Source organism: Lutjanus erythropterus, chromosome 16, assembly GCF_056507025.1.
Source record: "Lutjanus erythropterus isolate fLutEry1 chromosome 16, fLutEry1.hap2, whole genome shotgun sequence".
Classification (NCBI taxonomy): domain Eukaryota; kingdom Metazoa; phylum Chordata; class Actinopteri; order Lutjaniformes; family Lutjanidae; genus Lutjanus; species Lutjanus erythropterus.
The window spans coordinates 1,291,634-1,311,575 of NC_139332.1; the positions used below are offsets into that span (position 1 = coordinate 1,291,634).

Consider the following 19,942-nt stretch of genomic DNA (forward strand, 5'->3'; position numbering starts at 1 on the left):
GTGCATGTCTGTAGACAACATTTGGTTTGCTTACTGTCAATCAGGGAATTACTGAGCTATCTCAATCTGTGAAGGTTACATTTAAAAAGACAATTTTGGGTGTGCAGCACAACAATTGTCATTCTGACGTAGTTCAGTGGGTTTTGAACAGATTTCATGAGCCTTATTGGAGAATATCTGAAATCCGTAAAGACACATGTAATCAACTCATTAACATCTCTGTAACCATCAGTCATTAGAACTGGAGGTATGTTATTCTTTGGACAATGAGCTTCCAGTAAGGATAAAGTAAAATAATAACAATTAGTACTTGTACTAATATGTAATCATTTTTGGGAGTAGGCAGCCCAGTCCTGCTGGACAGATACCTTTTAAAGGTCTCAGACTGAAGCTATTGCACTTCTTAAGCCATGATGTACTTGTTTAAATGGCATCACCATTGGTTAGCAAAAAAAAAAAAAAAAAGTTTGTTGCATGACTGTTGAAGATACTCTGTGTTTGCCTAGCTACAATATGCAACTTTTCTCTTTTTTGCATTGCTTAAGTTTGTTAAACATCTTGTTCAAAGAATTGTGACTCATTCTGGAGTCACAGCAGTAGTTCATTTAGAGATTACTGCTATCAGTGAACCCTGCTGTTGCCACATCTAAAACCACACATGTAGCTGCCAGTAGTCCCATAAAGCAGGCATTCCCACATACTGGGCTGTAACCCACAGTTGGGTCACGGGGTATTTTATTTGGGTAACCAAACAATACAAAGACTTTGCAAGAAATTATGCAAAATTTAAGATTTATATCTGGAGTACATCTGTTATAAAGCACTTAAAATAGACTGTAGACTGTTTGACTGATGAGAGGGCAAAAAACAAGAGCCTGGTAATTCCCCCTACATGCACTTATTTTTTCTTATTTATGGAGTAGGCTAAAATGTCTTATACAGTAAAAATGAAAAAGTTGAGAAAACTCAAAGTTTCAAGGCAACTTACTTTAATTGATTTTGAATTTTGAACCAAACTCACACTTTGAAGTTTTAAAAAAGTTTTACTTGCTAATAATGATTAATAATATTGAGATTATTTACTTTTCTGCTTCAGATAAACTTGAATCTTTGAATTTTAGAAACCCTCAAAATCGTATTTCAAAAATTATTTTGTAAACTCGTTGAAGTGAAAGTGAATGATAGTTAATATTCAAATATTTTCAATTAAAACCATTTAATTTTTAAGCAATCAAATAATGACAAATATATTTTTTGAGTTTCTGCAAAGATTCAAGTTTACTTAAAGAAGAAAAGTAAATTATCCAATTAATTATCCAATGTTAGTGTTGGGGAAAAAAATAAACAATTCCTTTGTGCTGAAGTTTGATTTGTACCGGGTCCACGCTGGTACATACTACCTCTGAGAAGAAGCCATATGCAGGGCCATGTGACTTTCCCAGTCTGTCCGGTCATCAGAATGGAAGCATTACACCCTTAATACTAGAAGTGCTAGAATTCCATAACTAGTAGAATGGCCAGAAGGGTCATTTTGACCACTGACTTCCAAACTCTATTATCTCTCATGATAAATACCAGATTAAGATAATGCTTTTATTCTGTTAGTTTATCTTTTTAAAAAGGACATAACACCAAAATGTACATTTTGTAAAACGTATTTATATATTTATCAATATGTAGCCATTGTGTGTAGTAAACTGTAGTGATTGCATATATTTACAGCAGTATTTTTCTGTAGAATAATAACCATCAGTGATCTGATGAAAATTATAGATTCATCTAGAATTGAAAACAGTTAAATGTATTTTATAAGAATATAAACATGTTATTTTAACATTAATAAGAACAAATTTTCACCTAGAACCATCACAAAAAATAATCATAGCCTTTACATTTCTGTTTGTAATAAGTAAGGGTACTTTTGCTAGAGTACTTTGTTAGAGTAAGGTGCTGAGACAAAAACTGTTACAACCATCCCTGGCCTCCGCTACTTTATTTTTAATTGAGTCTAGTTCATTAATTATTTGTATTTAAATGTTGGAAAATCGGAAATCAAGACCACTTGTGAAGTTTTATTGACAGAGACAGTGATAGTTGCTAAGCAACCAAGATGCATCTTCAACTGGAAAAAGTGACAATATAACAGTGGTAATTTCCATGCAGTCAGTTTGACCGCTTGTGGCAGAAACAGGTAAAAATGATCACATTTTCTTTGCCTTTTGTGTAATTTATATAAAAAAATCATTTTAAATGAAAATACAGTTACTTTTAGGAAAATCAGGTACCAGCAGTATTGTATTTTTTTGATTCAACAAAGTTATTATTATTAAGAAGTTAATAAAAATATTGAAAAGAGAAAAGAAAAATATAAATGACCTAAAAAAGGATGGATATATATATATATATATATATATATATATATATATATATACATATATACACACATATTTATTTATATATTTGTTGTTATTATCTTTCTCTTTTTTGTCAAGCATCTTTGAGTATCATGAAAGACGCTATATAAGTATAATGAATTATTATTGTTATTATTATACCTAAAAAGCCAAGTAAAAAGTAAATAGATACAAATAAATAAAACAATTAAATAAAGATTTATAAATAATAATGATGAAAATTATCATAATAATAACTAACTAAATAAACACTTTTTTTTCAATAATATTTTATTGGAAGGAATATTCTATATTCTGCTCTATACAACAAGAAATTGTCCCTCCATATTTTAATATTTTCCTCCCACCCTGCTCCCACCCGACCCTCACCAACTGCAGATGCACAGAGGCTTAAAGATAAATAATAAATAAATAACAAAATTACAAGGTGAATAAAAAAAAATCAAATTAAAAAAATATATATATAAGTAAATAAATCATAATTAACCAAGAAATATATAACAATAATAATAATAATAATAATAATGATAATAATGATAATAATTATAATAATAATAATAATAATAATAATAATAATAATAATAATAATAATAATAGAGAAAGAAAGAAATAGAAAAAGTAGAGAAGTAGAAAAGTATTTAAGTGGACAAATGAACAAAAGCAAACATGAAGAGAAAATGAACAGCACCATACTTTGATGTAGTTATTTGATGTATACCCTTAGTAAGAGTATTGTAACCTGGTTGGAGAAGAGTGGCCTTATGATACCCAGCCTTGCTAATGACCCTCTCTTTGCAATGTTTTCACAAAATCCCCTTAGCTGCTGACCTGGGCGTTACTTAAGCAAGCAGAAATTTTGGTGTCACGTGAGATTTTGTGACTCTCCTTCTGCTGATAGTAGCTATATTTTAGTTATTCAGTGTGAAAAGTTGCATATTTAGCTTTAAATCTGTGTCCAAACTACTAAACAGTGGAGGTAGAAAGAATGAAATCTGTCCAGCCTGATAAACTACAGAATCACAGTACATTTTGTAAAAATTTACTGTTGTCCACTAAGATGCACAGTGTCATCTTTGTGGACTATGACATCTTTAATTTTATCTGCCACTTACACCTGATCATTCTACTGCTGTGAGACCTCATAATCTCAAGACTCAGACCCACACAGTTCTTTGATTTCCTGAGAACTTTGTCCGTTTTCTTTTTTTTGTTTGTTTGTTTGTATTTTTGTATTATTATTATTGGATATGAAATTAGTTTGAATCCATTGTGTATCAATTATTGTATCAATTAGTTTATTTGCATCACTAAACCATCATTACCATATGTCATGAATTCTTCAGCATAATTTCAAAGCCTTCTGAGTGTTGTGTCCACAGTATAGATGATGCTCAGAGCCTTTAAAGTGAAGATGGGAAATGTTGACATTTGCTCATTTTAAATAAGTATGACCGGCTATAAATGAACTCCGGGAAAGTAAAATGTTTACCCTTTGAAATGTTGCTGGGACTGACATAATATAAGCTGTAATGTGTCTTTACTACTTTTACAACTCTGCTATTTAACTAAATATATCCATGGAAGAAGTGCATGCTCAGTAAATGTACTCAGTCTATTGGAGGGTGTGCATATCAGTATGACCTGCTAATGATTCAGTGTCACTGGATTTCTGATTCTGAATCTGTAAGCCTGTACTTTTCACTGTGATACTATAGGAACATAGAAGTTGTTTTTCATTTTTGGACTTTCTCTTATTTAGCTAATGGATTCATCCTATCTATCTTGGTATATTTGGACTTTTCCAGTATTAATTTGAAGCTACATCAAGGTGTGTTATAGGTACTATAAAATGAATAAATGCATCAAATCTGACATGTGTATATTTGAATATCTATAATACAATTGTGGTCAGACTGACAGTTGATTACTGTATGATAGTTCTACAGGGTATGCCACATGGCGTCTCCATGTGTAGAAGTCACCACTGCCACTCTACACCAGGTGTGAATCTGATCCAATCTGTACCAATGTCTAATATCTAATATCTCATATTAGACAAACAAAAAATATGTATGCTAAGTGAATCCTCCATTCAGAACCCCTGACCAAGGTACTGGATTAGAACTGGTGTTCGTCCTGGGCACTGTGCAGTAGCTGCCCACTGCTCCCAGTATAATGATGGGTTTAATACAGTGACTATATAATTGCAGTCTATGTGGTTGTATGATTAGAAAAAAGTTGGCCTTCACCTTTACCCTCCAATGCTGTAGAGCAGTAGCATAAAGCTACAGAAAACTCAAAACTGAATTTGTAGCTTAAAAGGATAGTTCGCCCAAAAATGAAAATTCAGTCATTATCTACTCTCCTTCATGCTGGTTGAAGGTCAGGTTTAGGTTTTTTGTCCACGAAACACTGTAGGAGTTTCACAGGAGAACAGTGTTACAGAATCTCCCAAACAATGGAAGTGAAGTTTTTTATAGTTTTCAAATAGACATAAAATGTACATAAACATAAAATGCCTCCATACTGCTCATCTGGTGTAATCCAAGTCTCCTAAAGCCCTGACATGTCATACCAACATACCCAATTCAGACGGTGTGCATGCGAACATGAATGTGGCTTCAAGCTAAAGATCTACAGTGAAGATTTAGGCTTAAAAAATGGTGTACATGACATCTTTCAAGTAAACATGGCATGCTGGGGCTTTAGGAGACTTAGATTAAACCAGCTGCATGTTTTTCTGTTGTTTTTTTGTTTGGAAACTGGTTGCCATTCACTTCCATTGTTTGGGAGACTCTGCAACGCTGTCTTCCTTTGAAATTCCAGCAGTGTTTTGTGGGCTAAAAAAACTAATCCTGACCTTCAATCGGCATGAGGGTGGGTAGACAATGGCTAAATTTTCATTTTTGGGTGAACTATCCCTTTAATTATGTATGTTGTCTTGTAATCAATTGCTGTAAATATTGTCTATTATGTTCCTTTACCTCAGTGTCATCTTTGTTTTCTGGTTTAGACGCAGTGTTTTAGGTCCCTTTGGCTCTGTTTTATCACAGGAAAAACAAATGCTCCAAACAGGAACCACTGCTGCACGTCTGCACCAATGTGAGATTAACAGTCTCTCGTCTAATTAGAGCTGACAGGAGGTGACTTCTCCATGTGCATGAAACGTTGAACAGTGCAGGACATACAGGTCAAACTTTGGCAGATTTTTCACCATAAAACTTCTACAGAGCTTATTGCAAGTGTCAAAGAAAAGAGATTATTGTAACCAGAACAGGAAACAGAACAAACTGCTGTACACTGGCTAGTTCGGGAGGCAGTGCCACAGCTGTTGAAGTTTTGCCGAGCTCAGCAATGGGTGAGTTTTTTTTCTCATTAGTAAAGAAATGGGAGTGACTTCTATATTGTTCCCTGCATATGTTTCAGTGTAACACATTGTTAACTCATCTCTCTATCTCTCTCTGTCTCTCACTGGTAAGCAGAGTGCAGTGCGGACCTTGTTTCATCAGAGTAGCCTGGGAACCAGAAGAATCTGCAGAGCTCATACTTTCATCTGCTCTGGCAGATAATTCACATTAGTGAATTAGTCTGGCAATGCCAGGCTAGTTGTTGAGTGGATCTGTGGGTGAATATTCTGGATATTGATATGTTTTCTGTGGGGTTGTACTTATTGGGGTGGAGCTGTTCAGTAGTGTTTGCAGTTCTGTTTGGTGGGGGCTCATCTCACTCTATTTGTACAGTTTATGGCTATAAGATTCCTCTGTTACATTTATACTGTGTGCCATGTTTGTGCGTTGTCATAGCAACCTAAAACATGAGGCTTTGTTGTTTCTGGTATCATCATTGATTTTATTTGTAACTAATTGAAAGGCCCTTACATCTGCTAAAAAAATCCTTTTTGTTCGTTTGTTCACTGCTTGGAAATAAGTTTATAATTCAGGGGACTGCATCATCTTCCTTGGTGTGGTTTCTGGGGTTTAGAGTTCAACTATGCAGGAACATAAGCTTGACAAGCCAACTGCAGACAGTTGTAGTGAGCAAGCTTAGGAAGGACAGAAACCTCCTGTGGAGCAGAAGGGCAAAAGCTAGCTTGTACTTGATTTTCAGTATGAATACAGACCGTAAAAGGCGGGCCTCATGAGCAGTCTAACTTTTTGGGTGTTAAGCAGGAGGTGTCAGAAAAGTTACTGCAGGGATAACTGGCTTGTGGTGGACAATCGTTCGTAGTGCTTGGTTTTTTGATCCTTCGATGTTGGCTCTTCTTATCATTGTGAAGCAGAATTCTTGCTTTGCGGTTGCTACTTGGGCTGAGTGTTTACATTTCATGGCTGGACTATTATGTTGTTGGCTGATCAAATTATAGTTTATTACTGTAGGTTATGACTTTAGATGATCAAACTGCATTTAATTCACCACAAACTTACAAATTCAGTTGAGTTTCTTAATTTGAGTGCCCTAAAGGCACCACTGTTTCTGCACACAGATTTCAAACAAAGAAGGCATAAAGAAATGCATCAGACTTGTTCTGTCCTGTTGTAATATTTAGCAGTGTTGAATGTTTCCCATGTGTCTAGATTGTATGCACAATCTCACCACATGTTCATGTAAGGAAGCAGCACACTGTCAGACTTCAGAAGAAGGCTTAACATGAGTTTGTTACATAAAATCTGTGTCCCAATTCATGAGTATCCTTTAAAGCAGTCCTTCCCAAACTCTGGGCTGTTACCCATAGGTGGGTCACAGGAGCTTTCATTTGGGTTGCCAAATAAATAAAAGATTATGGAAGAAATTCTGCAAATTTAAGATTTATATCTGCAGTTCACCATTGTTTAAATTGTGTTTATTATGCATATGTACAGTATATGCTTATTTTGTCTCATTTATTAATTCAGCTAAAAATGTCCTATATTGGTTTCCTGATGAGAGCAAATAAAAACAGAGAGATGGCTTGTTAACACTAGAGCTAACAATTATTCATTTATCAATTGTGTGTTAAATTATTTGGCAACTATTTTGATAATTGCTTAATCAGTTTGAGTAAATTTTTTAAAGAAAAAAGTCTAAATTCTGGAGCACATGGATGTACGTATTTTGATTTGGCTCATGATGGTTTGACATTTTTAAAAAATGGGTCCTCAGGAAAAAAAAGGTTTGGGAAACACTGCTTTAAAGAAAGGAGGTCTTGGAGGCTGGATGGCTGAAAAAAGATGATAAACAGAGGATTTCACTTCTCACTCCTAGTCTCCCAGCCTAGCAGTCCTTATTAACTTGTGAGGTTCAAATTAAAAATTGTCACAAAGTTAACCTGTGACATTTAACTTCAACATACAATGGACAGTTTACTCGGCGAGTTCAAGGATCATGAAGTTCTTTTTGATAGCAGGTATGGAACCATTTAGATAGTACCCTTTTTATGTGATACAGCTTTGATGCATCAGGATGTGTTAATTCTTGACATGCAGTTTTAGTTTACAATATTTGGCCTGCATGAAGGTGTTATCATCATCTTACCACACTTTCATCCAGGCATCATCTTAACCTGTCAAATTTATCTTGAATGGAAAAGGCTTTGCTGACATTCAACAGAAAGTGTTAAAGATCCCCTCCAGACACATTTTAATATGACTTTTGCACAAAAATGACAAATCACCTCATTAATAATTCTACATAAATACAACTACTACTTTTCCATCACTGAAAAATCCAGATTGAACATGCAAGCACTGTTAATTTCAAAAGTTTAACTCTTGGGCACAAGATGTCTCTTCTTCTCTGAAAAGTCTATTCTCAGTGTCTGTGCACTAGACCTCAAATATTCACATCACACCTTTGTTGCACACTGGACGGTGACTGGCTTCCAAACTAGTTTTGATTGTCAAAGAAACATTATATGCATGCCTTGAACTTGTACTGAAGTTGAATGCAAAGAAACTTGAACAGCAGATGAATATGAAAACAGCACATACACACAAAGCACATGTCTGGAGGGGGCCTTTAATATAATGTATGGTTTAGGGACACTTCCAGCAATATAGTTTCTGGCTGGGTTTGTTGTTTTGATGTTTTTCTTCCTCCTGAGGTCCTGCAGTAATGTTGCCATCTTGTGCCAAGCACCATATTGAAAGACAGAGGTAATAATGCAAGAACAACATTTCATTGTCTTTTGTCAGTCCCTCCAGGAAGCTGCGATGTTGAGATCGCAAACACTTAACACTTAACTGTGCAACCTCGCAATTTTGTCCAAACTCTAAAACTTTTCCGCAAATTATAGACCAATTGTCATTGCTTCCCACAAATTCCACCAATCACAGCAGTCCCCTGCGCAAACATCATATATGTTCATTGTGAACCAACTCAATGCACTTTTGTTTTATGATTTTTTGCTGTTTTGACTGTTTGAGCTCCAAAAAGATTCTGCTTCTTTGTAGAATACATCTCAGGTGCACTTCTTCATTTACAAAGAAAGCAATTTTGAATTTTTTGTAACTCTGAGCCATTTTCCTGAGGTTAGTTACACCCATAACAGAGTGCGGTTTTGTTCTCCCTGAAACAAATTGCCTTTCATTTTTAATGAATTATATAAAAAAATCACAACTTTCTTTTGCAGTTTTCACTTGGTTCCATACTTTCATTGTCAAAAATGCCTAAAAGCATTGCAACATGCATCACAATTTTTCGGAAGAGCTGCTGTGGAATCAGGCATTTAATGCTGCAACAATCTCAAAAAAAAGGCCTGCAAAATCCTGGAGGGACTGATTTGTGAGGAAGCTAATAGGACTGCTTTTCACTTTCTGACCACTGTCTCACCTACAGATACAGTAATACCACATGTATATGACAATTTTTCTGCTCCTGCACCTGCTCCCTCAGCTTATCTGGTGACAGGAGGATATACAGTAGTACTATCAATGCAACATGCTAACAACAAGTGCTACTGATATGTGCAACTCCCCATATCAATATGAGATCATGATCATCCTGCACAGTAACCCTGTGTGTTTCTCATTTAGTTAACTGATATTACAGCACACTGATGACTTCACGTGAACATGATTATGATTATAATTATGATTATTATATATTAAGTAGTCAAACTCACTGTTTAGTATGAACACACTTGAATATGGATCTGTTTGTGAAATCAACCTCAACCTACTCTATGTAGTCAATAAAAATTAAAGTTAGGGTAGAAACTTGAATTTGATGTACGAGCACTCTGTTTCCTGACTTGTACTAACTGTATGTCTTTTTTAACAAATGCAGAAGTGCAGTAGTTATCTCCAGGGAATGAAGTAGTTTTTTTGGGGTACTCATCCTTTTATGAGTAGATTTTCAAGTCTGTACTTTTCTTTGTACTTAAATATGCATTACACTGTGTAATCTAACATCATAGTTGAGTACCAAGTAAAATTTGAATTAATATCCAAACCTTTAATCTGGTTATGTGATCATGAATGGGCCAATGAAAATAATGACCTACAAAGGAAAAACAAAGCAAAATGCTGCAGCAGCACAGGCTTGGAGTAAGGATGTGTGGACACTAACTGCATCTCATCTGACGTTGTTTTAAGTAAAAATGAAGAAACTTAAAATTTAAAGTTGGAAAAAAGTTGAAAATGAGAAAAAAAAAAAAAAAACAATTTGTATATTATAAATTATTTGTGATGAATCAATTGTTTGCATTTTCAACTAGCACTGAAGAGAAACAGAAACCCTGATCACTAATCCATTAAACATAAAAGTTTAAAAGTAACTAATACTCTTAATAGTTTTGGAGACAAATACTTTGTACTTGTACTTAAATATATTTCTAACAGCAGTATTTTTACTTGTTATTGAGTAATATTTTAGCAGTGTAACACTACTTTTACTTGAGTAAAGATTTTCAGTATTTTCTTCCACGACTGCTTATCTCAACAGTCCATATTAATGCATGTCCATGCTTGCAGATCAGAGTACTGTGTTTTCAGCCCACCAGTATGGTGGCACTCAGATGCTGTAACATCAACTGCAGGACCTCAGCTCCACCTTCAGCCTTCCAGGCTGCAGCATATTGATGTGTCTCAGCTTGTTTCTGCTGAGCAGTCTGATAGTTTATGTGTGATAGTTGTTTTGTATTGATTAAGCACTCAGAGAGCTTGTTGCTGACTGTTTATCTGATCCTTCCAGTCTCCTGTGCTAAAGACCCAGACAATCACCATCTCAGATGTCACTAACTCCCTGAGAGGAACTGTGACCTACAAGGATGTCCCCTTAGTTCACACTGAGACCAAGACCATCACATACGAGTCAGCACAGGTGAGGGGAGTTCTGGGAACTGCACACAAAAAAGGAACATTTCACAATGCCTGTAGGCCTTCTTTAAGTACAATCACAGGTCCAGAGGTCTCACAGTGGATGTAATGCGGGGTCATTTTTGAAGCTGTGCTAGTGCACATGTTGACATATGTTCACTGTAGTAGTAGTGTCAACAAAAATCACAGTTTCAGGCTTTGTGCACCTTTTCCAAAATCAAATTCAGGCTCTTTTCAAGCATTTTCAAGGTGCATTTTCAAGCTTTTCCAGCTGTGGTAAATGACATATTAATAACTAAAAACTATCAACCAGTTATGTTTTGTGACAGAAAGTTTAATGTCAAAATATGGCACCTGTCTAAAAGTAGACTTGGCTTCCTAATAGGGTTACACATGAGCATTTTCCTAATTGATGAGTCATTAATAAGTAATAAGATATAACACATGTTTTTTCTCATGTATTTCTCATTTTAAGTTTAGTTTTGAGTTTCTTTATCCATATCTTTGTCTGGCTCCACCAGACAAAATAATGTAAAATGAGGCACAATTAATGCCATTTCTAGACTATTGATTAATTATTAACTAATATATATTTAGTTGGTTAAATTATTATTGGCTTCCTGTGCAATTGTCTCAGTAAATATCTGGCGTATTTTATATCTTTATCTAAAAAGTTAACTAACTAATTCAGTCAGGCGACAATTTATTATAAAAGTAATGTGCTTACAAGTTCAAGCAGTTTCAAGCACTTTATCCAAAATCCCAACACATTTCAAACCTTGAAAACATTGAAATTCAAGTGTATTCAAGATTTTCCAGCTCCTGTACAAACCTGCAATTTTTACAAAAAGTCTGTGTTCAAGCTGGGGGATCTTTGCTTTCCTTCAGTACAAGTAGGGGGGGGGGCTCCAAGGAGATAGGTGTGGAACCACAGCTGTAGAGGAGTGGTCCAGCCTGCACTGCACTTTTTTTTTATTCATGGCTCATTTCAGTTCGTAGAAGTTATAATGGTTTATAGTATGCCCAAAGGCTAACCCATCAGAGGGCCCCGAGGCCCTGGTTGCAACACATTTTCCAGCTGTGGCTCAAGAGGTAGAGCATGTCATCCACTTATTGCAGGGTTTGGCAGTTCGATCCTCAGCTCTTCCTTTTCACATGTATCCAAATATCCTTGGGCAAAACAATGAAGCACAAATTGCTGGTGACAGTCAGGCCAACACCTCCTATGGTGGCTCACTGCCATCACTGTGAATGAGTGATTGAGGGGCAAACTGAAAAGTGCTTTGAATAAAAGTGCAGCCATTTACCATTTTGCTATGTACGTTGAATCTGGAGACTCTGGGTATGCTGGGGCTCAGGGCCTTGTTTGTCCAGTTGGTAATCTAACCTAATTTAAAAATACATTTTCAGTACTAATGCTGATAGAGTACCCAGGTTTCAGTACCAATACCAAAAGAGTAATTTTTTGATACCTTATTTTGAGAAATATGGACCTTTTCCACTTAAATGTTTTTTCATTGACAAAAAAGCCAAAGTCAAGTAATTTAACTACAAGCAGTCACATCAGAATTTGTATAAAACTGCCTAGAATTGGAAACTGTTGATCTAAATGAGAAAATGTGTAATTAAAGAATAAGATCTTAAGACACATTTTGGTTGGTAACAAAAAAGATCAATACCCAGCTGTAGTTCCAAGTAGGGTCGGCTATCAAGAACCACTTCCAAATAGGAATTGATTCCAAATTTACAATTACAATTCCAAAAAGAAACATTAAGAAAGTTAAATTATGTTTTTGCTTCTGCTTTCTGCACAAATTTAACTCATGCTAGTTTCAAATTAAACTATGTACTATAAATGCCTCCTGTATATAGACCTGGTTATGCATCTGCATCTATAGGCATGTTAGTTGAAAGTATGCATGTCTTCCTGTTTCCTAATGCATTTGTCTAATTAAATCAGGAGTCTGTATTATTCTCACTTAACCTACTCAGCTGTTGCTAAGGTGCTTGGCCAGCATATGAATAGTGCAAATTGTGTGAGTCGTATAACAATCACTTGCTATTTACCAAATGCTACAAAACAGTTTACAATGTTAAAGGGATAGTTCACCCAAAAATGACAATTCAGTCATTATCTACTCACCCTCATGTCAACTGAGGGTCGGGTTTATTTTGTTAGTCAGATTCACAGGAAACAGGAAACAGGAAAACAGCGTTGCAGAGTCTCCCAGATAATGTGTGTGAAGGGTGGTCAGTTTTCCACCATTCACATTCCACCATTTGCATGTGCAAAACACCTGGGAAAAAAAAAAAAAAAAACATAAACTACCTACATACTGCTCATCTGGTGTAATCCAAGTCTCCTAAAGCCCCAACACACTGTTTACTTGCATGGCCACACCATCACACCACACACACCCAGTTCCAATGGTGCACATGTATACATGGCTCTGAGCTAAAGATCAACAGTGAAGATTTAGGCTAAAAACTTGGTGTAAATGACATCTCTCAAGTCACCTTGGCATGTTGGGGCTTTATGAGACACCAGACGAGCAGTATGGAGGCACTTTATGTTTTTATTCTGTTGTTTTTTTACATGTGAAAACTGGTCACCATTCACTTTCATTGTTTTGGAGATTCTGCAACACTGTTTTCCTGTGAAACTCCAGCAGTGTTTTGTGGAATAAAAAAACTAAACCTGACCTTCAGTTGGCATGAAGGTGAGTAGATAGTGGCTGAATTGTCATTTTTGGGTGAACTGTCTCTAAGTAACCTTATTAAACCTCAAAATATTCAAGAATACAGAAAAGAGACCACTGTTATTGTTATCTAGAACATTAGCTTAGCTGTTTTCTGCTTATTATCCATGGTAATAAGTGTTTCACACAACTCTGGTGTGAAGAACGCAAACACTCAAAGAATCAGAATTCAGAAACTGATATTGATAAACAGAATCGGAATCAGAATCATTGAAAATCCAAAAGATACACAATCTTAGTTCCAATAAGATTAAAGTCTATTCAAACTTGGAAATCTCACAATTACATAAATTACAATTCACCCATCCAAATAACAGAGAAGAGATCATTGTGTATGTTTTAATGGATTCATCAGAAGCTCTTGTGTAACTCTTAAAAGGTGTCTCTCCCACAGCCGGTGGACAGCCTGGCAGAGAGGGAATCAGGAGTGCTGCTGAGTGCCCAGACCATCACCTCCGAGACCATCAGCACCACCACCACCACCCAGATCACCAAGGTCTGCTTACTTCACTAACAGCCCCCAGCGAGTCAATACAGATCAATACAATCATTTACCAGCATGCTGTGATGGAGCCCTACTTTCAATCACTTGTGCCAGTGATATCGACCCCTCACAAAATTTAAGTACCTGCAGGAGAATGACTAAGGAGGCTGTAAGCAGACCGCCACTTCTTCTAATCAGAATCAGGAATTCTGTATTTCTGTCATGATATTTGGTTTTTAATGTGGGTGTCGCATCACAAGGCCCATGTGATCTGTCTCCCCTGACATCAACAGAGGGAAGAGGAAGGAAGGAAGATGGAAGGCTTTGTTTGATCTGATGTTTTGTTGGTTTTTATGCTGTGTCCTGAGAGAGACCACTTTCCATTCAGCAGTTTTTTTTAGCTGGAAATACAAATTATTCTTTTAAAAGATTATGTTTTGGCCTTTTATTGTCTCTTTTGGATAATAGTAGTAGCTGAAGAGAGATGTGTGGCAAAGGGCCGTAGGCTACAGCCTACGGCCCTTTGCCACACATCCAGAACACAACCAGAACTCTGGTTGCTAAGGCAAGGATTCAACCTTTACATGGGCAGCTTGGAAATACAAATAGATTTGAACTTGAACCAAAAATTTGAGTACTTCATCAGTTTAACAAGTGAGTAAAACTGCCATGAGGCTGTGCATTTTGAAGTTTTTGGAAAGTAACGAAAGCATTATTGTCATGTCTTAGTGACATAGTGCTGGAATGTATGGTAGAAGATAAACATTTGGACCGCAAAACCCAAGTAGCATGTCTCAGCTTTTCAGATACATCAGTGATTCAAATGCTCAGACTAATCAGAATATTAAGTCATGTTGTGTAGACACAATGTGGTGTTGCTAAATTAGAAGACATTCTCATCTTATTTGTACTAGTGCAGTGCCTGTTAGAGCTGGCCATGAGATATGACATTTTTTGCAAAAGTAGCCCTTCCTGCATTTGAGCGAACATTGAGGGGAAACCCTGGAAAAAAAGATGTTCTATGGCAAATTTGGTGACAAGGAAAAACAGATTTGGACAAAATTTAAAATGTGTAAAATTTATCTCAATGCAAATAGGCATGGCTTATATGGATAGATCTGTCTAGACCGTCATAATCCAGAAAGTTACAGACCAAAACGTACATACAGCCAGACAGAGACTCTTTTCTTGTTAGATTGTCATATTGCAGGTAGTACTGGTACTGAACACACGGACATGATGCACATATTTTTACATTAAGCTTGGGATTTCACATATTATCTCAGACATTTATCATGAATGAACATCTATAAAACTGAGACATCCCAGTGAGAAGATGCTAAGTTGTCTGTACATTCATGGCTACATTGTGAACAAGAACTGATCATTCAGCAGACTTTTGAAGGTGCCAATTTAAACAAAGTAAACAAATATAGAGTGGGTCTCAAGTTGTAGCACACAGGGTAACTCACTGAATCAGTGCTAATACTCTACCTCCTCTTTACACCCCCCAAAGCATTATTGAAGCTGTAGTTCCATAACTTAGAGCACCATTATTCATGCCACTTTGAAATACCTCTGGTTGGGGGTTTTTATTACCATGATGCCTTACAGCTGTACCAGCTACTGACCAGACATAATGTACAGTGAGCTGTGTACTGACCTGAACCCTGGTTAGCAGGTCTTACTTTCTGCATCCAGTCCTCTGTTCGTGGTAACAACTGGGCACAGAGCTCGCTGTTGCAGTTCATTCAGATGAACAATCAGGGATGACAGTAGTTCATCACAGTGTCTACAGAAATGCTCCTCACTATCAGCACATCTTCACTATCCAACCCACTCTTCCTCTGTGGTGTCTGCCCACTGACGGCCATACTACACCAACATCAAGTGACAGAAATGTGCATGTTAATGTGCAGCTATAATTTGTAAATTAGTGTGCATTTAAAACAAATACTAAGAGTCACTCTTTTTTAGATATGTACATATTCATCACCTTGTTGTTACCATTCAGCAGTCATGATTGGATGTTGCTTGTCCTATAAAGTTTATGCATGTCCTGCATACCTCCATGTTCCTTTGCATCATCCTCCAAGGGAGGGACATGTCATCATGACTTGTCTTTCTCGATGATCCTATGCACAAGTCTTGCCTGGTTTACCTGCCAATGTGGACTCTGTTCTCATCCAACCATCTTTCAGATAAAGATGGATTTTGGTTCTGCATATTTTGTATTTTAGCTTGTCTGTCTCTGTTGTAGACGGTGAAAGGAGGGATCTCTGAAACTCGCATTGAGAAGAGAATCGTCATCACTGGAGACACTGAAATTGATCATGATAAGGTGAGAAATGTAAATGATGGAAGGAGAGTTCCTGAGTTTTTCATTTTTCACTATTCACACTAAATTATGTTGTAAAGCTGGTGTTTTCCTCAAAGCTCTGCAGAGAGCAGGTGGTCAGACTCAGATACCTATTGGGCTTTTGCTGCACACTAGTAGCTAAATATCCGGCCAATAATTAGATTAAATACTAATCTAATCAAATGATCTCCCAGTAAGCTTGAGATCTCTGGACTGTGTAGTCTTTCAAAAAGCAGTTAAAAACCTTCCTGCACAGATGGGCATTTGGTAATTTATGTTTTAATCCTGTGCTTTTATCTGCTTCCCCTGAATATTTGATTCTGTCAACTTTATTAGAAGTATAAACCCCTTGAGATGAATTTCTCATTTTCAAGGGAGTACTTAACACAGATATACAACAAAAATACAGTATATAAAGCAAAACAGCACAGATACACTCACACACACAACAGTTAGCTCTCCTGGGCTGATCCACACCCACCCCCACTTATTCCCTAAAATATGCCAAGATACATACAGAAAATGTTCACGTACCTATAGTAAGTTATATACATGAGTTGACATGAATTTACATGCACCTACTCAATAAATTACACAACTTAAATACATTTAGAAACAAAAGCAGGTTGTTTGAAGGTGAGTAAAAAGAAATGCCTTAAAGACATGAAAGGAGGAAATGGATAAATGAACTGGGCGGATTGTTCCAATCAGATGGCGCTTTAAATTTAAAGGCACATTGCCCACTTTCTTTAGAAATTCTGGAAATGAAAAAAAAAGGATGCTCTCTGTGTCTTAGACTATGCCAGGAGCTGTATGGAATTAAAACATGTTTTAATTAAGAGGGATATTTAAAGAAAATACATTTAAAAATAGACTGCAACCAGTGAAAATTGGGTGTTTACAAATTTAACAACTCATGCATATATACATAACAATGATGGGTTCCATAAGGCAGTCATTCCCAAACACTGGGTTGGGACCCACAAGTGGGTTACAGGAGATTTTATTTGGGTCACCAAGTAAACTAAAAGACTATGGAAGCAGTTTTGTAGTATCTTAATTATATTCTTATAATTCATCTAAAATGTTTGTTTCCTTTTCATCGTGTTCCTGATGAGAGGATATAAAAACAATGAGATGTCCTGTCAACTCAGCTTAAATGCATTTATTTCTCATTAATAAAGTATTTAACATGAGTATGTGTTTGCAATAACATGCATCAAGATTAGGGATGCAAATATTTTATTGCCAAACAATCTGTCCATCTTATTTACGATTGATCGACCAGTTGTTGATGAAAAACAAAACAAGACATCATCTGAGGACATCATCTTGGACTGATCAACACCAGAAAATAATGAAAATTGATTAATTAATCCTGTCACAGTCTTGTCAATTTGAAAAATGGGTCCAAACATGAAAACAGGTGGAGCGTACGTACGTTTGGGCCTGTTTTTCAACTAGTGATCAATTTGGCAATAATTTTTTCACTGATTGAGTACTTGTTTGATCCATAAAATGTCAGAAAATGTTGATCAGTGTTTTCCAAAGGTCAAGATGACGTCCTCAAATGTCTTTGTTTTGTCCACATCTCAAAGATATTCAGTTTACTGTCAGAGAGGACAGTTTGACTTTTCTAAAACTTAATCAAACTTCTAATTGATTAGGAAAATAGTTGCCGTTTAATTTAATAATCAATGAATCATGCGGCTCGAGTTAAGACAATATATGGTGTATATTTATGCACAAAATTCAAATTTATAAAGATTTATTAATGAGGTCCATTGTATTTTTTTGGTTTTTTGTTTGTTGTTAATTGATTGTCATATTAGAGTTTTAATAGCCTATGTATTACAGTTTGTGACTGCACAAATAGGCACACATTTATTGTTGTTATTATTACTGTCATCATGAGTTATTTATAACTAATGTGCTTATTTTTAATCAGTATTGTTAATATTTTTTTGCTTTAGCAATGTTAGCACTGCCTTTTTGTGTCAATAAAGCTCATGAAATTGAATAAGATATAAAAGCAAAAATACAATATAAAAATATAAAATAATTAACTATATATCCAAACTATTAAAGCTGTGTGCCTGTGAACCCAGTGGGTTTGGGTCAGGTCACGCCATATTTGTCATATATTTCATGGGCTTATGTCAAGTTTTGACTGTGTTTTATTATTATTATTATTATTATTATTATTATTATTATTATTATTATTATTATTATTATTATTATCAATAGTAGTAGTCATTTTTTGGTTGTTTGTGTGTTTGTTTTTTCATTTTTCTTCCCAGTTTTGTCGTTGTCAATTCAAATTTCCTGCATGTATTGTCCCTGTCACTGCCAGCTCCTGCTGTTTGGTATATAGAGGGAAGCTTGTTCAGGAAAATTTCAGGCTGTAATTGGGTTCGAGCTAAACTATGCTAATGAGGGACTGGTTCAAGTCGGTTTCAGGCAGAATTTTGTCGGGCTTAGGCCATTTTGGGCTCAACTTTTTGGGCCTGATTAAAATTCTATAAACTGTATACTCTAAATACACCTTTTACTTATACAGATATATGTATAATTGGACAGGGTAATGTCACACATGTTGTAATAGTAGCATTGGGAGAAGTGGTGTGTTTTGTGTTATGTGTGCAGCATAATACTAAGAAAAAAATATTAATAAAATGTTTTGCCCTTTTTAAATGGATAATTGCACAGGATTCAAGCAAGAAAAGATAATTGCACAGTACAAACAGGTAACGATAATTGCACAGGTTGATTGCACAGTATACATATACAGGATTTACGGTATGGACAGCATATATAAACTGTGTAAGGATGTAGATATAGAATATGTAGCTGATTATTTGCTTGCTTAATGTACCTCATGGAGCAGTTGTGTTCATATATGAAGCAAACTTGTTTTGCATTAATGAAACTCATTAATCATGGTCTGGATTGATGTTCTTCCTTCACTCTTCAGGCTTTGGCTCAGGCCATTAAAGAGGCAAAGGAGCAGCACCCAGACATGTCTGTTACCAAAGTGGTTGTGCACCAGGAAACAGAGATCACCCCTGAGTAAGACAGACTGATCCTTATGGAGGTGAGTGTCCACCCTGAACACACCCTGAACCCAGCCTCACCCCACCCCGAACAAGGGATGATAACAATTAATCAATGATCGATTAATCGGTTGTTAAGAATTTGATCAATCATGAACAAGGCTACCCTTTTAGAAATAAGGGTTCCAAAAAGGTTCTTCCTGAAGGGCTGTGGTTCTCTACTAGACAAAGGATTCCATTAAGAACCATCCAAATAACCTCTTTTAGAAATTCAAGCATTGTTGAAATTCTTGAAAAACTCTTTCATTAAGGGTTTGTCAAGCGTTCTTTGTACCATAATATAAAACAGTTCTCAATAGAATCCCCTGGGCTGATTCTAGATAAAACCCTTGACATATTAAAAGATTCTTGGAAAAACCTCCTGCATGTATTCTAGGTAAAACCCATAGAAAGAGTGAAAGATTCTGCATAGAACATCCAGAGATTCTTATTCTGCAATGGTTCTTATTGGAACCATTGCATCATAAAAGGATTCTCTGTGGAACATCTCACAGGGGGTTCTAGGTCAAAACTATCACT

At 35.9% G+C, this 19,942-nt stretch overlaps 1 protein-coding gene across 5 annotated transcripts in view; it reads left to right on the plus strand.

The window, feature by feature from the left end:
* The window catches only part of epb41a (erythrocyte membrane protein band 4.1a), an 82,248-nt gene extending 62,841 nt beyond the window's left edge, over positions 1–19,407 (plus strand). For all 5 annotated transcript variants that reach the window (XM_084738492.1, XM_084738487.1, XM_084738488.1 and 2 more), the window contains 4 exons: positions 10,584–10,712; positions 13,847–13,963; positions 16,212–16,292; positions 19,285–19,407. In XM_084738492.1, coding sequence (XP_084594618.1) covers positions 10,584–10,712; positions 13,847–13,963; positions 16,212–16,292; positions 19,285–19,383 — 426 coding nt within the window. In that variant the 3' untranslated portion in view covers positions 19,384–19,407. The remainder of the gene's footprint in view (positions 1–10,583; positions 10,713–13,846; positions 13,964–16,211; positions 16,293–19,284) is intronic.
* Positions 19,408–19,942: the final 535 nt, after the last annotated feature.